Source organism: Electrona antarctica (genome assembly GCF_951216825.1).
Source record: "Electrona antarctica genome assembly, chromosome: 9".
Lineage (NCBI taxonomy): Eukaryota > Metazoa > Chordata > Actinopteri > Myctophiformes > Myctophidae > Electrona > Electrona antarctica.
The window spans coordinates 21,979,889-21,996,938 of NC_136790.1; the positions used below are offsets into that span (position 1 = coordinate 21,979,889).

A 17,050-nucleotide genomic window follows, 5' to 3' on the forward strand; every position below is an offset into this window, starting at 1 on the left:
GATTTTTATGAGTATTGAATGAAAATAAAATAAATCAAAACTGCACACTGTGTAATTAAAAGATGACACATATCTGCTATTTTTTTAACCACTTAAACCCAACATAACTTCAGTTGAGCAGTGTCCTCCAGGTGTATGAACATGGCCGCCTCCTTTTTTTCCCTTTTTGCCTATTTTTTACGAATGTTCGCCTATTGTGACAGGACCAGAATAGGGACGTTAGGGTTCAAGTGGTTAAAGGATAATAAGGCTGACATAATTACATTTTCTCCATGGCTCTGGTCAGCTAGCCATCGGTGTACACTGCCAAATTCAGTTTCATGGACAAAGCGTGGGAGAAAGTGTCCATGGACATACTGAAACAGCATACTGTACGCACAAAATGCTACTAACAAGTATGATCCGTCTATCCAATAACAGATATAACTCTTATCCAGAAGTCTAATAGTCTATTGTTAAATTAAGATATTGTATTATTTCAGCGTTGTTCTTGAGCATGCGCATTGCCTTCTTTACACTCTTTACAAGTCTTCTTGAAACGGAGAATGGAAAAAGCAATCATGTCGCTTCCTGTTCCAGGAAAGACTGACCAAAGAAACTGTAAGGCTCCGTGACTTATTTTAACTAATTAACTTTGACTTAATAAAATCTTTGTTACTGTATATGACTTCTGGATATGAACTACATCTTGGGCTAGGTAGAAGGTACTTGCATTAGAGGTTTTGGTCTTTTCCTTGGCTACCTTGACAATAAGAAAATAAAACAAATTGTCTGAACTACAATAAAGATGATGGTAAAACATAAAACATTGAATCCAGTGAGCTCTCTGCTTTACATAACTTTACTGCCATTCTCAACCAGTAGGTTTCCCATCTGACACTGGGTCGAACTTTCTCAACCATTAATGAATGAATGAATGAATTCATTCATTAAATCATTCGTTCATTCAATCTATGTTTAACCTCTGGAAAAAAGGAAATTGAGAGCAAGTTTTCATTGACATTGTATATACAGGTATCCCATAAAAGGTATACTGTACAAGTATATTTCCACACAACAACTCTAAGGTATATTAATGACATAGTTGAGATTGCAGAAGGATTATTGGTGATCATCAGTGTGTAGAATTTTAGTTTGTTCCATATGTTGGGTAAGAGAAGCAACCACTGTCGTAAGCGCCCTCGATATAAAGAATGAAGTGGATTGGTTTCAACAGGTGTTTTTATTTTTCTTTAGAAGCATGGATCGAACACCGTGAAAACTGTAAAAGTATTTATTCTCTATTCTTTTCATAAACATATCAAACATTTCATAGTTTCATTCAACAATAAAAGCAGTGCATTTGAATTAATCACTTTAGTACAATTCAACAATAAAATACTTTATAGTTGATTATAATTCAGTGATTCAATATAAGTAAAGTCATTTCCATAGAAAACCAAGCAGACATAAAGCAAAATGCACCATAACCAAAGTATCATAGACCCAAACAAAACAAACAACAGTAATTAAGCCCAAAGTAAATAATACATGAAAACCCAAACAAACAGAATCCTAACCTTGCTCAAGCTGTTTGAATGCCACATGGGACCTTCATTCACCATCACCCATCATAGGAAATTGTTGCATGTCAACACTGATTACAGTAGGCACTGTGGAAAATATAGACTGCTCAGTACACTGAAGGTACAAATGTCTATGTTCAACATTTATTTTACAGCATTAAAGTGTGAAGCATTTCCAAACAAACATACCACACAAAACATACTCCTGTCACTGTCTCTGACTGTTTGCGTGCGTGCAGGCTGCAGATCGGCTATTTTTGGAGAAGAGATTTATAGACATTATGTGCAAATATAAAATAGCTGTGATACTTATATGTAACTGGTTAGTTTGGAGGGGGCGAGGGGACTATGACATCACCGTTTCAGCAAATTAGGCGGCATTCGCTGTACACACGGAGACGTGAAAGTCGCGTCTCCAAACTTTCCCACTCTGGAAGGTAGTTTCAAAATTAGCCGTTAAAGTCCCCCAAAACGCCGTCTCCGTGTGACAAAAAGGGCAGATCGGCTAATTACTTGCCCCAGAAACACCGAAATCGTCCTCGTCTGTACAGGCCCTGAGTGTGAATGAAAGGGTGTGAGTGAAGCGAGGGGATTATGTGTGTGCCGGTGCGATCAACACTCGTTTTCCATGTTTTCCGAGGCGACTTCTGTGGGACCAACCTGGAGTACTTTCATCATAGCAAGGAAATACTTAGTTTTGTCACTTTTGGGTCAATGTATTAACAGTTATTGCCAAATTAATCGATCCTAAAACCCCCTTCACTGCCGATGTTTTTCACTAACATTTGAAGAATCACTCGATAGTGCACATCGCTCCATTGCACAAACGTGTGCCTTAAAATAGCGCGATCCAATGTCCTAATGTCGGAAAATATTCCATGATGGCCAGTGACAACAAGCATGAAAAAAACAGCTGATGGCTTCTCGTGTTTAGCAGAGAAAGACACTATCAATGAACTCTGATTGATTAAAATAACATCAAAGTCCTGGATTGTAACTGTTGCTTTAACCTTTAACATGTTTCGCAGAAGGGATAGTTTGTTTGCCAACAAATGTTCTGATGGAAAAAAAAATCTAAATCTAAATATCTACAAACGTTTGTTGGTGTGCATTTTATCTCTGTTTTGTAGACTTTGGCCCCGGCAGTGGACTGGATGCCTTTCCTGACGGAGGTTTTTGCTCCCGTGTCCCTAAACGACACTGAGCCAGTGGTTGTTTATGCCAAGGAGTACCTCCAGAAGGTCTCTGACATCATCACAAACACAAACAAAAGGTCAGATATTGATCATAGTCATTTTATTCACCTACCTCAATCAGCAGTCTAATACACATTACAGTAATTAATTTAAACTATTTGCCTACATGGTTGGTGTGTGCTTTTATAGATATACAGTTTTTACACCACTATCTGTGTGTTTCATTCTTATTATTGTCTCCACCAGCCGAAGGCATGTTTTGCACTCTGTCTGTCTGTCCGTCCGTCCGTCCGTCTGTGTGTGTGTGTACAGCAAATCTCCTGGCTCCGGCACAGTTAACAGTTTAATGGCCCATGACGTAAATCACCGTCAAGTTCAAGTGCACGGTCATGTGCCCGAGACGGAGATTGATTAATCTCCGTCAAATTAGTGATATCAAAACCGGTCGCATCGCTCCACAGCCTAGATGCGCTTGTTGCGCAATCCTCGGTGTTGCACAACAGTGACACGTCATCGAAAATGTTCCCTGCCTGTTTAACGAAAATCTTAAAACGTTAACTCGCGATCTAAATCATCCCGCCTAATTATAAAAAACGTTCCTGTGTTTGACGGCCCTCCGCGGTCCAGTCGCTAATTGCGATAGATTTATTCTTACCTCCCGTTGTTGTCGATCGCATCTTTAGTATTGTGGCTATTGTTAGCTGCTACACACACACATTCACAACAACATCCGGTCCGTCTGTAAAAGTGGTCCGGGCGCTATAAACGATGGGCACATTTTATTAATGGCTAAATAGGCTAAATCCTATATACAGCTTTTGTCCCCACAAAATGTCTGCAACACAAACATTAAATGCCATTGACAATGAAGAGAAAATGCACGTCATCTTGTCCCCACACGCCTCATATTTGCCATCGACAATGAAAGGAGAAATTAGGTCAAATGTCTGCCAAATATGACGTAAATTTGTGGCAACAGGCATTCCGATTGGCCAGTATGAGATGATGATGTATGATGATAAGAGTGCCCTGTCTTTTTCCTATAACTGCACCGATCTGTGTGAAACGTTGCATGCACACTCCCTAGACGCCAGATTTCATCAATCATTACACAGTATCTCTACAGTGTGTATAATGTGCTCAAGATGGATCTGTCCGATATTTCATATTCCATCCTAATTGGCTAACATTGGCTTTCAAAGTTTGCAGGATTGGCCCGTTTTGAACAAAAATCTAATCAAATCATGAGTGCAGCGTGCAATTTACGTGAAATCTTTCACACACTATCCTACTAGGCTGAGGAATATATCCCACCCTTTTCACATTGGCCTGTTATAGCGCCACCAACAGGTGGATTTTTGCAAAACACATTTAGGAACAAAATGCCTCAAATCATCCAATTGCCATCAAAGGCATAAGAACAAATGGCACCCTTTTCACATTGGCCTATTATAGCACCACCAGGAGGCCACAACCTGACATGGCCTGGTGGAGACCTGTGCCCTTTTTCTAGTTTAATATGAGTTTAAATCAAAGTCACACTTGTGTAAAGTGAGGGGCGCTCTTATCATCATACATCAGTCAATGAAATCATCAGATTCCGTGATACAAATACACAAAGATACAAATACTCAAAAATAACGTAACCAGTTCAACCCTGTTGGAAAATAGGCCTCAGTATTATAGACCCCATAAGGTCCCCCAGACCAGCTCCCTCCCCCCAACCCAACCCCCCCACGCGTTGAGATTCATGAGAACCACAACAATGAACCAATAAGACCAAAAACCTATCTGATATTTTGCCACAGCGTTGAATGTGGAAGACCTGGAAGCTGAAGCTGAAAACGATACAAATAAATACAGAAAAAAAAGCCTTGCCGGTGCTCGGGTGGCGCAGTGGTTAAAGGGATAGTTCAGATTGTTTTAACTTAAGTTGTATGAAATACTTTATAGTGGTTGCAACTGTATTAATTGATAGTCTCGTGGTGGGAGTTCTGCTCTGGTTTTGGTGAAATATTAAGTAGTTCCGGTCATTTTGTGGGGGGGCACAGGGCACACGCATTAAAAGCCTTGCCGGTGCTCGGGTGTCCCTGACCACCACCCCGGAGCTTGTGGGTTAGAATCCACAGTGGTGCATCCGGCTTTGTCAATCGTCTAACTATGCTATAGGGCAACTCCCACCAGGAGAAGTCGAAGTTTTCTTGTCTGCGTGTGTACAGAATTAGTGATTCTGTCCTTTGGCACAGGAGTTCAGTCTCACAATTAATTAATGAGCTCTGTTCAGCCGTGCCTCGCCTTTGATGTGCGCTGGAGCTGCATGAAAAATAATTTCACTTTTTATTTATTTATTTATTTTTTCCTTTAGATCTGTAATGTGATCACAATTCAAATTCACGCTGGCAAAGTTTCCACTCAGTTAACGCATAAGAAGAAGAGCAGAAGAAATAAACAATATATGCATTTGTCTTCGCAGCCTCCTAAACAACTACATGATTATGAAAGTGGTGAGAAAGATGGTGTCCATTTTGGACCAAAGGTTCCAGGATGCAGAGCAGCGCTTCCTTGAAGTGATGTATGGAACTAAGAAGGTAAGAGCTGGGGATCAGTTAAACATGGCATAGGCAGTGATTCTCAACCTTTTCTTCCCCAAGTACCCCCAGTTTGATATGCATTATTAGACCACAGACAATTTAATACAGTGATTATCTCTGGGACCCCAATCTACCCTGTCACTCTGAATGAATGGAACCAAATGGTCTGTAATTCTTGACAGTATACAAATGTATACGGTCAGAGTTACAGACCCATACAAGTGTATTTGGTTCCTAACTAACTGGGGAACCCTTGGAAGTACCCCTGTTGGACCCCATGTTGACAACCAGTTCCATAGTGGTGCTAATAGATATACATGCGGAAGTAGCAAATAAACAAAAACCTGGTAAATATTATAATACTTTCATTTATAAGTAAGTAAAGTAGACTTGGGATCCAACAAGTCCTGAGCCATGTGGCACATATAGGTCAGGAACTTACCGGTATCTCCTGTTTCTGTAACGTGAGGTCGCTTGCCTTAACGTGCGTACAAGGACAAACCCTGGACATGATGGTGGTGGATAACAGATCTAAATATTGATTTAACTCGCCAGAGTTATACTTAGTTGCATGTGGTCGTCTCTCGCACGGAAGATAGCCAAGCTACAAGCTCACAATGCATTGCAGCTCGAAGTGTTGTGAGCTGCTATTTTACGGTGTGCCGCGTGTGCGACGCCGACACAGAGCACACAACCTAGTATAACTCAGATATTAGCTTGCACTAAGTTTGCCTTTGCATGGCTAGAGAGGTGTACTTCACCACCCAGAGTTTTGGCAAGTCATTGGCTGTGCCAAAACTGTAAGCTGACAAAGAAATTGGCAAGATGCCAGTCTGCTACATGAAGAGGGTGTTAGAATTGGCCTACTGTCCCAGTATTTGTGCATGCTACGCACCAGAGAACACATTTGCATGAGCATGTAGATGGAAATACATTAGCAGCTATACTGCAACATTTAGGCCCTCTGTGAATTGAACTCCCATAGCAGATTACCTTAGTAAGTGCAAATTGTCAGCAACTTCAAACCTGGGGTTAATTAGACACGTAGCAGGAGGTCTAAAATATTAATAGCTGTCATCATTACACGGTCATTAAATCAACTAGACAATCAATTTGTGCTGCCGGGTTCTAGTAGATAGCTGACATATTATAAGTTGCTTCACTGTGAGGTCTACTGTGAACCCTAGCCCCTTATCTGAGCAAGATCCTGTTCCCTCGGCCCTGTTTTCCGCTAGGGTCATGCTGTAATAACAATTAACAAACAGAGTACTTTCTTGGCCTGTGTGTGTGTGTGTGTGTGTGTGTGTGTGTGTGTGTGTGTGTGTGTGTGTGTGTGTGTGTGTGTGTGTGTGTGTGTGTGTGTGTGTGTGTGTGTGTGTGTGTGTGTGTGTGTGTGTGTGTGTGTGTGTGTGTGTGTGTGTGTGTGTGTGTGTGTGTGTGTGTGTGTGTGTGTGTGTGTGTGTGTGTGTGTGTGTGTGTGTGTGTGTGCGTGCTTTGTGTGTTTATCATTGTCTGTGTGTGTCCAGTTGTGACTGTCCACTTGTTCACAACAGCGTTTTCGCAGAGCAGTTCTACTTTCTTTATCATTTTCTTTTTCCTTATGTCATTGTTTCCTCCATACCTCTGCCCAGCTCCCTCCAACTCCCTATTTTCCTTCACTTTAACAAGAGGTCTGTGTTTTCAAATTGAACAGAGCCTCAACTTAGACGTTTAATTATGAGGATGAATCATTTGTGGTCATTATATTGTATATCGTTGCTGTTGGTGGAAACCTTGTATGTCCAGAACGGTTACTTTTGAGGAAAAGAAAAAAATAACCTGTGTTCCAATGTAGAATTATTCTTTAAGGTCTTGTTAATACTTTTCACTGGTTCGATATTACACCCACAGACACACCTAATTAACTTCATTTTCATTACAAAAAACTAAAAACAGTTCTACAAGCTGCAATGTGACATGTTGTGAGCTTGTTGATCGGCTACTTTTTGCTACATTTGCTTGACACTGTCGTACGACAAAGTAATTAATTTAATGCACATAATTGTTTTTATATGGAAGCACAAGGTTTCTGCCCAACGGCGATCATATATTTCCTCACACATACAATTATTAAACTACAAACAATGAATCAATTTTGACCCCGCACCCCCACCCTAGATATATTAAACTAGAAATATTAAAAATTGAAGATTAACACCAACCAAAGTTTCACCATGGAAAAATACAGCTTCCATAGACAAGTTGGTCTGTAGGTTTCAGTGTTTATTATAAATAGACCTCCTAGATGTTGAGGAGGGGTCAGGGGAGTGGGGCTGACCTATTGTAGCCTTTCTGCCAGCCTCACAAAAACAACAATCATCCCTTCCAGACGGAAACACCTCCACGCCCGCAGGCGCAGAGAGGGGAAGACCCATGTCTGCCTCCAAGCTAGAGAGCCATAAGATCATGTATTTCTTTAAAACATCAGTCCCCTGGGGTCTATGCTTGGCCCCCATATTTTTCCCCCCTTTACACCAAATATATCTACAAGCTGACAACATTGTGAGCTCATAGATCAATGTTTCGCTCCATAAAATGGACGCTAAGGATAATAGGTTAAATTATCCCCACCCCATATCCCACAGGCTACATTGTCAACCAATAGTAAGGAAGGCACCACCGACACAATAGATGTATGTCAAGACATGAAACCTAAGCAGCAGGAGTTCCATCTATAATGACATGCCAAAAATAGGGACACCAGGTTGAAAGCAGTTAACATCTTTTGTGTGTATGTTTACTGTTCCAGAGCTGCACACCCCGCTGGAAGCTGTGCGTCAGTGACACGGACAGTGGCCTGGGCTTTGCTCTTGGGGCCATGTTTGTCAAGGCCACGTTTGCAGAGGACAGCAAGGCCATTGTAAGTGTTTCAAAGCAGTACCCACTCACCAACTGTTCCCCCTCTGTGAGATGATTGTGTGTTTCCTGACTTCCCTTGTATCCTGCACTGTCCTCCAGGCTGAAGATATGGTCTCAGAAATCAAACAGGCATTTGAAGAAAGCTTGCAGCACGTAAGCTGGATGGACTCTGAGACCAAGAAAGCAGCAAAAGAAAAGGTAGGGGGGAATGATGTTGCCTTTATTTCTAAACCAAAGATTTTTTCTTTCTGTTCTCCTTGGTGACACATAAGCATTAACTGAAGCCAGGGTATCTGCAGTGATAACTACAGTGCTCGGTCTGGTCTTAGGGTTTTACTGTAACTCTTCAGCGCCATCTGGTGTCAGTGCAATTTCGTTGTAAAAATAATGTTCTGTCTTTTTACTTCCAGGCGGATGCGATATACAACATGGTTGGATATCCACAGTTTATCATGAATTCCACAAAGCTGGACAAAGGTTTCAATGATGTAGGTGAATTTACGATAGTTCTGTATCTGCTAGACATATTATGTCACCAGCCTACTGTAAAATACACACATACTCCATCTTGATTCGTCCTTTACGTCCTCTCTCCTTCAGTTTGAGGTGGTGTCGGACCTTTATTTCCAAAACGTCATGCAGTACTACAACTTCTCTGCCAGAGTGACCGCGGACCAGTTGAGGAAAACTCCCAATAGAAACCAGTAAGTTGCCCTGTGGCCCACCCCCTACCCCCCACCCCCCACTATCCCTCTTTGCCAGAGAGGAGGTCATATGCTCCGGCAGGCACAAATTCCTATTCTGCTGACTCTATGGAATACTGCTGCTGTCCTTGATCATTCCCAGCAACCGACTTGTCTTCGCGAGCTGACCTTTGTGTGGAATTAGGATGTAGTGTAGAGACACAGATCAGGCCCTTCAAACGGATTTGTATTTTGTAGCCAGTCTGGCAATTTTAGACAGTACTCCATGCTTGTGATGATGCTGATCTTAGCCTCACATGGTTGTTTTGTGTCCCTTGTTTTTACAGATGGAGTATGACCCCTCCCACTGTGAATGCATATTACAACCCTACCAAAAATGAGATGGTTCTGCCAGCAGGGATCCTCCAGGCTCCGTTCTATAGTCGTTCTTCGCCTAAGTATGTCTAAGTGTTTCGTGCGGTGTGATCACTGTCCTAGCACTGCAACACTACACTACGTTTGTCGGTCATCTTCAGTGGATTTTGCTCCAGCCTGTTTTGAACCGGAGTTTGTTTTAGATTTCCAGTGGTGTATAGTATTTGATTTTAGACAGGATGTTATATTTTAACTTTCACAGTGCATGTTTACAAATGCAAGTGTATAAAAACTTGGGCAGCTGTATGCTCAAAATAAATAATACACTATATTATTTTGAGCAAATGGCTCTGTTTTTTTTGTCCTGCACCAGTGACCATCTGGATGTGCATAACAATTCCTTTTTGAATCAGTGGTTAGCACTGTCACGGCAAGATGATCCCGGGTGTGAACCCAAATGGGGCTTTTCTGTGTGACATTTGCAAGTTCTCCCAATGGTCATGCGGGTTTCCTCCGGGTGCTCCTGTTTCCTGCCACACCAAACAATGTACATGCATGTGACATACTGTACTCCAGCTAGATCAAGGCAGTAAAGGCACTGATCAGTGGCTGCTCACTGCTCCTACTCCTGTAGTAATTAGGACGGGTTAAATGAGGACATTCCGAGTATGTGCAACATGGCAAATTAAATCATTAATTGATGAAATGCTTTTTATTCAACAATTAATCTATTATATAAGTCAAGTCAAAGGTTGATATCTAACCATGCAAAAAATCTGTCTTTTACAAATCTGTTTTCCAGAGCTCTCAATTTTGGTGGAATCGGTGTTGTCATGGGACATGAGCTAACCCATGCATTTGATGACCAAGGTTGGTAGATCCCTTTTTTCTTTATTCAATAAAACTTAAAGGTGTGCATGTGTGCATTTGTATCCGTCTTTCGCTTATCGTGAGAACCGTATGACTGATCAACTTTAAACTCGCCGGTGTGTACCCGAGGGAGTGCCGTGCCCAGTGTGAAGTTGATCAAGTATGACGTCAATATGATGTCATAGACTGGCCTCCACTTACAGTATATGCTCACATATGGAGAACTTTGATGTCATCATGAGACATTATCCACACAGTTGCCAGACGCAAATCTGCGGGTGACAAAAAGAATTGCCTTCGGCACAGTGTGATATTAGTATGGAAAAGTTACTAATATGGTATAATACTGACGTCACAGACAGGCCTACGGATACTATGATAATGGGTACTGCATTAAGTACTCTTGACAACGGGTACAATGGCTACAGCGGTTACTGTATTACCCGGGGCATTCATTTCCAACCGGCCTTGTTCCCAACGGCATCGGCCTAGTTACAAAACAAACACATTAAGAAATTACAAACTGATTAAAAATGACTGGGGGAGGGGGTGAGGTCACTTGGCAGAGTTCATTGATATTTGAAATTCTTATATTAAAGGGAGAGAATATGACAAGGATGGTAACCTTCGTTCCTGGTGGAAGAACTCCTCAGTGGAGGCCTTTAAGAAGCAGACCCAGTGCATGGTGGAGCAGTACAGTAACTACAGCATCAACAAGGAGCCTGTGAATGGGAAGCACACCCTTGGAGAGAACATTGCAGATAACGGCGGTCTCAAGGCTGCCTACAAGGTATGATGCTGGTGTATTAAAGAAATATGCTGGACATTGAACACTATATTTGTTTGTAGATGTTTTTCTGGCTATTCAAAAGAGGCAAAAGCTGTTGTATGTTTATTAACAATGATGTGGAGATAATGGGCAGTATTTCTCTCACAGTGCACTGTACAAGGTGCCACAAATGGTCTTGTACACACAGTACTTCTTTCTTGTACTGAATATACAGAAAAAAGAAAACAGTTTGTTTGTATTTATACATAAATACGTAGAAGGTGTTATATTGAATGTTGCCACACATTTCCATAAGGAAATATATACTATTAAGAGTATGTTCCTCAAAACAAGAAACTCGCCACAAATCAGCTGTGTTGATTGACATCCATGTATGATATTGTCACGGTCAGGTGGAAATCTTGTATGTCCATGTAGATCTGCTAATTTTACAACTTTTGCTTGACACTCTTGCACAATGAAGTAGGGCATTAAGTGGAAACATTTTTTTAAAGTAAAAATATGGAGATACAAGATTTCTGCGACAATATGGTTGTTCTCAAACTTTTTTTTAATTCTACAGACATCGCATTTGGTTAGCATTAGCTAGAGGCGGGATCAAGGCAGCACTGTGTATGCCTTGATCCCGCCTCTAGCTGCCGCTGATTGGCCAGGCCGTTTGGTGGCCGGAGCATCAAGTCTGCCTGAGAGTTCCCAGATGGGAGCAGGAGTTCCCAGATGGGAGCAGTGTACTCTCTGCTGCCCCATCTGGCGGTGTCATGTATTTAGGCCTCAACTACAATTACAGACCTGTAAGGGTCCATTTGGTTCCTAACTGTCAATAATTTAGCTGGGCTGCTGGGGACCCCCTGGAACTCCTTCAAGGACCCCTGGAGCCCACTTGGATAACCAGTCAAGTAGATAAACAGGAGATTGTCTACCTCAGTCAGTACCCTAGAAACTCAACAGGTGGTTCTGAGTGGCCTGGTCAGCCTCCAGTTACTCCTTCGCATGCACACATTCTTTCCGACTAATAAAAAGTCATAGGTTATACAGCAGATGAGCGGATCATATGGGAGAAAAGTGGCCTGCGTGAGCCGTGTGTGCATTAGCTTAGAGGAGGAGCTAAAACGGTCTCTTGTTTTTCTTGTAATATGCCTCTGTTACTGTACACTTTTCCGTGGGGAGGATGGGATGGGGAAGTCGATGTGTAACTCGATCATTTGTTGCTTTGAAGGCTTATGTGAACTGGATCGAAAAGAATGGCGAGGAGGCCACACTGCCTGCCCTGGGGATGACCAATCATCAGCTGTTTTTTGTAGGATTTGCCCAGGTTTGTGTTATTTATGGCATATTGTTTCACAATGTATCGACGTAGTCTCTATTGGTAAATGTCCTGTTGTTAATGTTATTTCGGCTCTTATTGTAGTTGAAACGTCAAGGCCATTCATTGCTGTGGAAACCTCATTGGTCCAAAACCTTTTACTTTTCAGAAATCAAATTAAAAAAATAGCAAACAGATCTACAAGCTCAAAACATGTCGTGATGCGATTGGATCCTGTTGATCTGCTATTTTTGCTACTTTTGTTTGACACTGTAGTATGACAAAGTAGGGCATTAATTTATGACAAAATATAAAAAGTGAACACAATCTGTGCCAGGAACGTCAGGTTACGTTTTAAGCAGCATATCCTACCTGTGCCAAGACGTAAAGTTGTGTTATTTAAAAAAGGGTTTTCTGACGTGCACGCGATGTGCACATGGATGCGCCCACGGTTATTTATTCTTTCAATTGTCCCCATATCTCTGGCAACTGCACTGCGTTTTTGTTTAACAGATGGGGCAGATTGGGTTTTAATATGGAGATAAGCAACAAATTGTAATAAAATTAGAAGTATTAATATAAAAAGAAAATCTGATAGCTGTGGAACACTTGAACCTCTTCATAGAAATAGTAGAAATCTGCATGAAACTGTCTATTAATAATTTCGAATAGTAATAGGGATTATATAATATTTTCAGGCCCTCAAATAGTTTTTTTTTTTTTTTTTTGCAGGTTTGGTGCACTGTCAGGACTCCTGAAAGTTCACACGAGGGAGTGATGACAGATCCTCACAGTCCATCAAGGTTTAGAGTCATCGGCACCATCTCCAACTCTCATGAATTCTCAGAGCACTTTGGCTGCAAAGCAGATGCCCCCATGAACCCCAACCACAAGTGTGAGTTGTGGTGACATGTCGACGTCAGTCTACAGAGAACCTTTTGACAGGTGGTGTTAAAAATTGAATTAACTCTGGGGAAACTGAACAAAACAAAGGTGGTGACAAAGCCTCTCCTGGGTGGAGAATGCAAGTCTCTTTAACCACTGACAATCTGACTGCCTTACAGTTACCACTCAATGCTTCTCAGGTCTTCTTTATCAGGACAAAATGTTCCTGCCATGCGCAGAGGATTTCCTTTTCCCCAACTTCATCCACCAAAGACTGATGGTTTCGAAAGGAAGCTTTCCTCGGGTTGTTAAGCTCTGAAATGCACCCTTGTATTTAATACGAGGGATGAATGTAACACTGGAAACCAAATCAATGGTTGCAAAAATGAATGCACAGTAAAAATCCTCAGGGTTCACCCTGAGGATTTTACTGTGTGGTTACGAAACTGGGCTGACCACTCTCATTCAGATCAGTTTAAAATGTGTTTTATGTCACAGAATGTTATTTGTCATTAGTTATTTTTCTCTATTTTTCCTTGTATTTTATCTGTTCCGCTTCTTGCACCAGATATCCTATGACAGTGGTTCTCAAAATGTGGTCCCGGGGCCGGGGTTGTCCTTGAAGGGGTCCACAGCAAAATCAGTTTAACCCATTTTGGGTGGGAACCCCTTTTGGTGTTAGCATTATGTTATGCTTTAGCTATTGAAAAATAGCAGATCTACAAGCTCATAGCGCGCCACCGAGTGGCGCGCTACGAGCTTGTAGGTCTGCTATTTTTGAAAAATCGAAGAACGACTGACATAGAAACAGCTTTTTCAGAAAACTGTCAGGATGTAGAAGACATTTTTAGAATCTGATCTCAGGTCAAACCTGACCTCAAAATTTAAAAAAAATCTTCTAAATCCTCCAGTTTTCTGAAATAAATATTTTCATGATTTTTCTAAAATAGCAGACCTACAAGCTCGTAGCGCGCCACTCGGTGGCACGCTATAAGCTTGTAGATCTGCTATTTTTCAATAGTTCAATTATAACAATGTTTAAAACACCAAAAGGGTTACCCGCTCAGAATGGGTTAACCACTTCATTTAACATACAGATTGGCATTTGAAATTAGATTTTAAAATTAGATCTGCTATGTTGAAACACTAGGAAAAAAATTAGAACATTTGGAAAAATTTGTAATATGTTAAAGGACCACTTATGTTAAAGGACCACTCACTAATGTTCATGATAAAACACCACCATTTTTTCCTACTCAGTCTGTGTCTCATAGGAGTGCTTTGGGCAGTTCGGACACCCGTCCACCAGTGACATCATCATTAGGCAGATTTTTTTTTTAAACAAGATTTGTTTTAAAATATATTTAGATTTTTATTATCGTGAGAACCATGGCTTCAACTTTTGCATTGCAACTTTTCAGGAAAAGAAAGCCTGCCGTTTCTATTAGCTTGGATTCACCATCGAGGATGTCACTGGTAGACGGGTTTCTGAACTGCCCACAGCCTTCCTATGAGACACAGACTGAGTAGAAAAAAATGGTGGTATTTTATCATGAACATTAGTTAGGACCAATTATAGGAAGAGAAGTTGAAAAGTGGCGAAGTGGTCCTTTAACAACGCTAATGTAGTCCCTGGCACAAAATATGTTCTGAATCGGGTCTGCAGCCAAATACATAATTATTTGGTGGCCCTCGACAAGAAAAGGTTTGAGAACCACTGACTTGTACGGTTTGTAGCTTGAAAAGATAAGGGGAATTGTGATGAGAATTGTCAAAGCTATGTGCTCTTTGAGATGAATCGGGTAAATGCAACTTATTTTAAATTTGTATTCAACGTACACTCAAAGCGTGACGAGGGCATCATTTTGTGTAGCCTATAATACAAGAAAAGTTGCGTCCTCTCTTGAATCTCTACATTTTATAAAGTAAATACATCGTTAATTTTGTGTCAAAGGATTATACATTTTTATTTTTATAACCTGACTTTTTTGTTTTTTTTGCTGTATTACATTGTTGTCAATTCCCTGTTTGGTGATTGAGGGTTGGAGACTTATGAAGGATTTTTAACTTCACTGCAAAATAGAATCAAGTTTCACAAATCTACTTCACATTCAGTATGTGGTGATGTATTAACTATATTGCTAAATAGTCAAGTCAAGTATCACAAATCTTCCGTTTCACATTGGTGATGTATTAACTATTACTCCATTGCAAAATCAAGTAGGCCTATCAAAAATGTTCGGTTTCATATTCAATGTACGTGTTTATGTAAGCAGTTGCAAATAAGAGGTTCTTATATTATTTTGTACAGTAAAACCTATCTTAAAACTATCTATATGCTCCTGTCATGATGCGTCTAGTGTGTTCAACTTATGAATATTAGCAAGTTAAATCTATTGGATACAGCATTTATTAATGCTCTTTCTGCTCAGTCGGACAGACATAAGCCATGTTGTTTAATGAGACAGACAAGGAATCGGAACACTTTCACCTTCTACATTGCATTAAGAATGTCATGCATGGTACCCGCATGGACCATAGGTGTCACTAAACGCACACAAATCAGACCTCTTTATGCCGCTGGCCCGCAGCAGTTTCTACTCTAAACTTGTGAACACGCTCTAGGCTATTGGTTTTAGCATTTAATGCGTCAGAAGATGAAATACAAATATGCACATTAATTCGAAGTTAGATTATTATATTTTAGATTGATTGCCGCCTGGATGTTTGTTCGGTGCAAGTTTCACAGCATCGTACTTTAAGGAATAAAGTTAATCAATATTGAAATCTTGCAACATTAACCAAACGATCGAGACGAACACAAGCATGACACATTGTGGCAAGCGCGAAACATTCGACAGCCTTCTTTTCTGAAAAGCCGAGCACGTCCGTAACTGGTCGAGAATTGCCGAATCATCTGTCCTGCCCGGACTGCTGGAAGCGGCCGCAACGCCATGTTGACGAAGTCTCCCATCTCCGTGAGGAAAAAAATGATAGAAAACACATTTGCCAAGAAACAAAAGCTAAATCGCTGAAGGAGAGACGAGATCGCGGAGAGATTTCTTTCACAGAACTGAACCGAGCCGGATCCGCGGAGGTTCCGGACCGGGCGACGGGGAGGCGAAACCTCCCACCGTCCCCATGAATTGCAGCACCGCTGATCCGAACAGCGACTTTCCATGAAAAAGACATTTGTGTTGCTGCTATCCGAGCTCTTTATCCCCAGTTCGTCAAAGGGGGGGTCTGGGGCCTGCTTGAAGAATCCGCAACGCTTGCTCTATGCATGCGAGCTAGGCGTCGTTTGTACCAGTATTTATTAGTGTATTGTTTTCCTTTGTTGATTTTTTTTGCGATGAGTTTGCCACCGAAAGTGGTCCCCAAATCCGCCGCTGTCGCAGTTAGCGGACCTGGAAGTGGCCCTCCTTCAGCATCGAGCCAACTGCGGCCAGCTACCCTGACCTCCGTGTCTCTGCAGCCGGTGGGAGCTCCCACCGCTCCGCAGCCCACCGCCGTTCCGCCGCCTCAGTATCCTTTCGGTGTCGGCAGTGACACACGAGTGTGAGAAGTGTTTATGTGTGTGCTGCTGGTGGTTGCGTGTCCCCCCCCATACATGTACGGTTTTGGATTGTTTTATTTGGGACCATTGAGGCTGGATGAATGCGGGGCGGAACGGAGATGTTTCGTGCGGACCCAAGCAGAGGGAGGGGAGGGGACAATTAATGCTCAGTCTTTAATTTATATACTTTGTCGCATGGTGGGCCGCGCGACAACAACAAAGATAATGCGTTTTCAACTGTCAAAAGTGTCGACGCGCATTGTGTCGACACTTTTCCCGTTGGAAATACGTCATTTTTTGTAGAGGAAAGGGCTCGTGCAGCGAAGTATCCTTTAGCC

General features: G+C 41.6%; 2 protein-coding genes across 11 annotated transcripts in view; both read left to right on the top strand.

Moving 5' to 3' along the window:
* The window catches only part of ece1 (endothelin converting enzyme 1), a 38,897-nt gene extending 23,408 nt beyond the window's left edge, over nt 1–15,489 (top strand). For all 3 annotated transcript variants that reach the window (XM_079511210.1, XM_079511209.1, XM_079511208.1), the window contains 11 exons: nt 2,696–2,838; nt 5,235–5,349; nt 8,141–8,251; nt 8,350–8,448; nt 8,661–8,738; nt 8,851–8,954; nt 9,281–9,391; nt 10,111–10,178; nt 10,778–10,968; nt 12,185–12,280; nt 13,004–15,489. In XM_079511210.1, the coding sequence (XP_079367336.1) occupies nt 2,696–2,838; nt 5,235–5,349; nt 8,141–8,251; nt 8,350–8,448; nt 8,661–8,738; nt 8,851–8,954; nt 9,281–9,391; nt 10,111–10,178; nt 10,778–10,968; nt 12,185–12,280; nt 13,004–13,180 (1,293 nt within the window). In that variant the 3' untranslated portion in view covers nt 13,181–15,489. The remainder of the gene's footprint in view (nt 1–2,695; nt 2,839–5,234; nt 5,350–8,140; nt 8,252–8,349; nt 8,449–8,660; nt 8,739–8,850; nt 8,955–9,280; nt 9,392–10,110; nt 10,179–10,777; nt 10,969–12,184; nt 12,281–13,003) is intronic.
* Nucleotides 15,490–15,673: 184 nt separating this feature from the next.
* eif4g3a (eukaryotic translation initiation factor 4 gamma, 3a) overlaps nt 15,674–17,050 on the top strand; it is a 90,503-nt gene continuing 89,126 nt past the window's right edge. For 3 of the 8 annotated variants that reach the window (XM_079511200.1, XM_079511205.1, XM_079511201.1), the window contains exon 1: nt 15,677–16,681. In XM_079511200.1, coding sequence (XP_079367326.1) covers nt 16,440–16,681 — 242 coding nt within the window. In that variant the 5' untranslated portion in view covers nt 15,677–16,439. Of the gene's footprint in view, nt 16,682–17,050 lie in introns of all 8 variants that reach the window. The other 5 variants (XM_079511206.1, XM_079511207.1, XM_079511202.1 and 2 more) reach the window with 4 other exon arrangements.